At 38.7% G+C, this 4,760-nt stretch overlaps 1 protein-coding gene across 1 annotated transcript; it reads right to left on the reverse strand.

Annotated features, from left to right (window-relative positions):
* Nucleotides 1-1,669: 1,669 nt before the first annotated feature.
* Nucleotides 1,670-2,648, reverse strand: PKNH_0002300 (SICAvar, type I (fragment); the record flags this gene model as incomplete). The annotated part of the gene is made up of 2 exons (XM_039113450.1): nucleotides 1,670-2,335; nucleotides 2,502-2,648. Coding segments are annotated over 2 exons (813 nt in total), but the record flags the coding sequence as incomplete, so codon positions are not given.
* Nucleotides 2,649-4,760: the final 2,112 nt, after the last annotated feature.

Here is a 4,760-nt window from a genome sequence, read left to right on the forward strand (position 1 = left end):
CCCCTAAGACCCTACTCTGACACCCTTACCACCTTATTCTAATACCCTTACAACCTTTATTCTAACACCACAACAACCTTATTCTAACACCCCAACAACCATATTCCAACACCCAAACAACCTTATTCCAATACCCTGAAACCTTATTCTAAGACCCTTACCATCTTATTCCAACACTCTTACCACCTTATTCTAACACCCTTACCACCTTGTTCTAACACCCTTACCACCTTATTCTGACACCTGTACCACCTTATTCTAACAGTCTTACCACCTTATTCTAACATCACTACAACCTTATTCTAACACCCTTACAACCTTTATTCTAACACCTTCGCAACCTTATTCTAACACCCCAACAACCTTCTTCTAACACCCTTACCACCTTATTCTAACACCTTTTCCACCTTATTCTAACACCCCTACGACCCTATTCTGACACCCCTAAGACCCTATTCTGACACCCCTAAGACCCTATTCTGACACCCTTAAGACCCTATTCTGATACCCCTAAGAACCTTATTCAAATGCCCATACGACCTTATTCTAATACCCCTAAAACTTTATTCTAGCACCCGTATAACCTTCTTCCTATACCCCTAAAACCTTATTCTAATACTCTTACAACCTTATTCTAGCACCCCTAAGACCCTATTCTGACACCCCTAAGACCCTATTCTGACACCCCTAAGACCCTATTCTAATACCCCTAAAACCTTATTCCTATACCCCCACAACCTTATTCTAATACCCCTTAAACCCTATTTTGACACCCCTAAGACCCTATTCTGACACCCCTAAGACCCTATTCTGACACCCCTAAGACGTTATTCCAACACCCCTAAGACGTTATTCCGACACCCCTAAGACCCTATTCTGACACCCCTAAGGCCCTATTCTGACACCCCAACAACCATATTCTGACACCCCTAAGACCCTATTCTGGCACCCCTAAGACCTTATTCTGACACCCCTAAGATCCTATTCTGACACCCCTAAGACCCTATTCTGACACACCTACAACCTTACTCCTATACCCCTACAACCTTATTCCTATACCCCTACAACCTTACTCTTATACCCTTACAACATTATTCTAATACCCTTACCACCTTATTCTGACACCCTTACCACCTTATTCTGACACCCTTACCACCTTATTCTAATAACCTTACCACCTTACTCCAACACCCATACCACCTTATTCTAACACCCTTACCACCTTATTCTAACACCCTTACCACTTTTATTCTAACACCCCTACCACCTCATTCTAACAACCTTACCACCTTTATTCTAACAACCTTACCACCTTATTCTAACACCCTTACCACCTTATTCTGACACCATTACCACCTTATTCTAACACCCCTAAGAACCTTATTCTAACACCCTTACTACCTTATTCCGATACCCTTACCACCTCATTCTAATATTACGACAACCTTATTCTAACACCCTTACAGCCTTTATTCTAACACCCTTACCACCTTATTCAAGCAACCCTTACCACCTTATTCTAGCACCCTTACCACCTTATTTTAACACCATTACAACCTTATTCTAATACCTTCAATTTTTTTTTTTTTTTTTTAAATAGTTCATTCACTTTATTCCTTTTTCTTTTTATTCCTTCTCTTTTTCTTTCTTTTTCTTTTTATTGCATTACACTTACCGCACTGCTCTTGAACGATCCCGTAGACGTAGTGAGTGCTTGAACACGAGAAGATAAACACTGGAGACGTTTGCATAAGGGGCCATTATTTCCGCCTGTTTTAGTTATTGCGCCCAAGGTGGTGTCAACGTTGGACTTATTCTTATTCTCTGTGAGCGCGCCATTCAATTTGTCCATTACTTTGGCAGTGGTATTGCCGTTCTTGATGATGCAACCGTCATAGTTGTCGTCCAAATTACAAACGAAGCAGGGTTTACCATTGTTGCAGTAGTGGGTTTTAATGTCTTTTGCCTTGGCAAAAGCGGCGTCTATTCCTGGTTGTATGTCGCAAATGGGGCTTTGTTCTTTCATTTTTTGCACGACAGCTTTTAATATTAAGCAGGAAGCAAATTGATGGAACTCTTGGTTGTCGTAAGGATTCTTATCCCCACTCTTCGGGTCCGGGTCGTAATTATGATGAATTTTAGATATATGATATAATCCGGCTGCAACAAGTTTGCATGCAGTTTTGTTTGCGGCGTCATGGGCGTCGCTATCGCTCCAGGTGTTGCCGTTGGTTCCCTGGGTACAGTAATGTTGAACGGCGGTCTGGTTTGTAGGGTCCCTCATTTGGTCCAGCAGCCTTGTTAAGTCGTTCCCGAGGTCTCCTCCAATTCTTTCCTGAACACATTGGAATTGCATATATATATATGTGCATATCCATATGGATATATACATATACATGTATATGTATATATACGTACATATGTACGCATATACGTATATGTACATTGAACATAATACACTGCATGTAGATCAGTTATAATAGATCAATGTAGTTACTTACGATGGACAGGTTACTCCTATTCTTACTCCACTTATCTGCTATGCACTGCACATAATTGCATTCGTTACCATTGCTGCTTTCTGCACACGGTTTACCTATAAGCAGACACGCACATAGACATATAGACACATAGACACATATATACATATACATATATATATACGTCCATACATATATATAGGTAGAACAAATTGTTTCTGTATTTCTGTTTTTGTATTTTTGTTTTTGTTGTTGTGGTTGTGTTGTGTTGTGGTTGTGTTAGTATGTTGGTTATGTGTTAGTATGTTGTGTTGTGTTAGTATGTTGGTTGTATGTTAGTATGTTGGTTATGTTAGTATGTTGGTTGTGTTAGTATGTTGGTTATGTTAGTAGGTTGGTTATGTTGTGGTTGTGTTGGTTGTGTTGTGGTTGTGTTGTGGTTGTGTTGTGGTTGTGTTGTATGTTGGTACCAACACAACCAACATTTTGTAGTGTTAGTGGTGGTACCAACACAACCAACATTTTGTGTTGGTGGTGGTACTAACACAACCATTAGTACCAACGATACTAGTGGTACTGATGGTACTAAAATTTTATATTTGTGGTGTTGGGGTTTACTTACATATGGTCTTGGTTAGAGAAGACTTCGATAAGGAACTAGTAGTAGTAGTACTAGTAGTAGTACTAGTAGTAGTAGTGTTGTGGTTGTGTTAGTATGTTGGTTCTGTGTTAGTATGTTTGGTTATGTTAGTAGGTTAGTTGTGTTAGTATGTTGGTTTTGTGTTAGTATGTTGGTTGTGTTAGTATGTTGGTTTTGTGTTAGTATGTTGGTTATGTTAGTATGTTGTGTTGTGTTAGTATGTTGGTTATGTTAGTAGGTTGGTTGTATGTTGGTTGTATGTTGGTTATGTTAGTATGTTGGTTATGTTAGTATGTTGGTTGTGTTAGTATGTTGTGTTGTGTTAGTATGTTGGTTATGTTAGTATGTTGTGTTGTGTTAGTATGTGTTGGTTATGTTAGTATGTTGGTTTTGTGTTAGTATGTTGGTTCTGTGTTAGTATGTTGGTTATGTTAGTATGTTGTGGTTGTGTTTAGTATGTTGGTTATGTTAGTAGGTTGGTTATGTTAGTATGTTGGTTGTATGTTGGTTGTGTTGGTTATGTTAGTATGTTGGTTGTATGTTGGTTGTATGTTGGTTGTATGTTGGTTGTGTTGGTTATGTTAGTATGTTGGTTGTATGTTGGTTGTATGTTGGTTGTGTTGGTTGTGTTGTTGGTTGTGTTGTGGTTGTGTTGGTTGTGTTAGTATGTTGGTTGTGTTAGTATGTTTGGTTATGTTGTTGTATGTTGGTTGTGTTAGTATGTTGGTTTGTGTTAGTATGTTGGTTGTGTTAGTATGTTGTGTTGTGTCAGTATGTTGGTTGTGTTGGTTGTGTTGGTTGTGTTGGTTGTGTTGGTTGTGTTGGTTGTGTTGTGGTTGTGTTGTGTTAGTATGTTGTGTTGTGTTAGTATGTTGTGTTGTGTTAGTATGTTGTGTTGTGTTAGTATGTTGTGTTGTGTTAGTATGTTGGTTTTGTGTTAGTATGTTGGTTGTGTCAGTATGTTGTTTTGTGTTAGTATGTTGGTTATGTTAGTAGGTTGTGTTGTGTTAGTATGTTGGTTGTGTTGTTGCTGTGTTAGTATGTTGGTTATGTTAGTATGTTGGTTGTGTTGGTTGTGTTGGTTGTGTTGGTTGTGTTGGTTGTGTTGGTTGTGTTGGTTGTGTTGGTTGTGTTGGTTGTGTTGGTTGCGTTGGTTGTGTTGGTTGTGTTGGTTGTGTTGGTTGTGTTGGTTGTGTTGGTTGTGTTGGTTGTGTTGGTTGTGTTAGTAGGTTGTGTTGTGTTGTTGTATGTTGGTTGTGTTGGTATGTTGGTTTTGTGTTAGTATGTTGGTTGTTACCAACATACAACCAACACAACTACCATTACTATCGAAATGTGGTAGTGGTTTTAGAGTTGTGGGGTGGGGTTGGTGGGGTTTACTTACATATGTCTTTTATAGCTTGGTCATTAATTTTCGTCATTTCTTCCTTTCCTTCGTTCTTAAGCACTTCTTCTACTTTGTCCTTTACTTCAACAGTGTTATTCACCTTGCAATTTTTAAAATTATCCTCATACCTCTCACACTGAAAACAGTTATCATCATTGCAACCGTCGCTTGCATCCTTTATATCTTTATTTTTCGTCTTAAAAGCATAATCTATTCCTGTACTCACTTTCTTCTCATCCTTGCATGGAAAGTT

Source organism: Plasmodium knowlesi, assembly GCF_000006355.2.
Source record: "Plasmodium knowlesi strain H genome assembly, contig: PKNH_00_22, whole genome shotgun sequence".
Taxonomy (NCBI): Eukaryota; Apicomplexa; class Aconoidasida; order Haemosporida; family Plasmodiidae; genus Plasmodium; species Plasmodium knowlesi.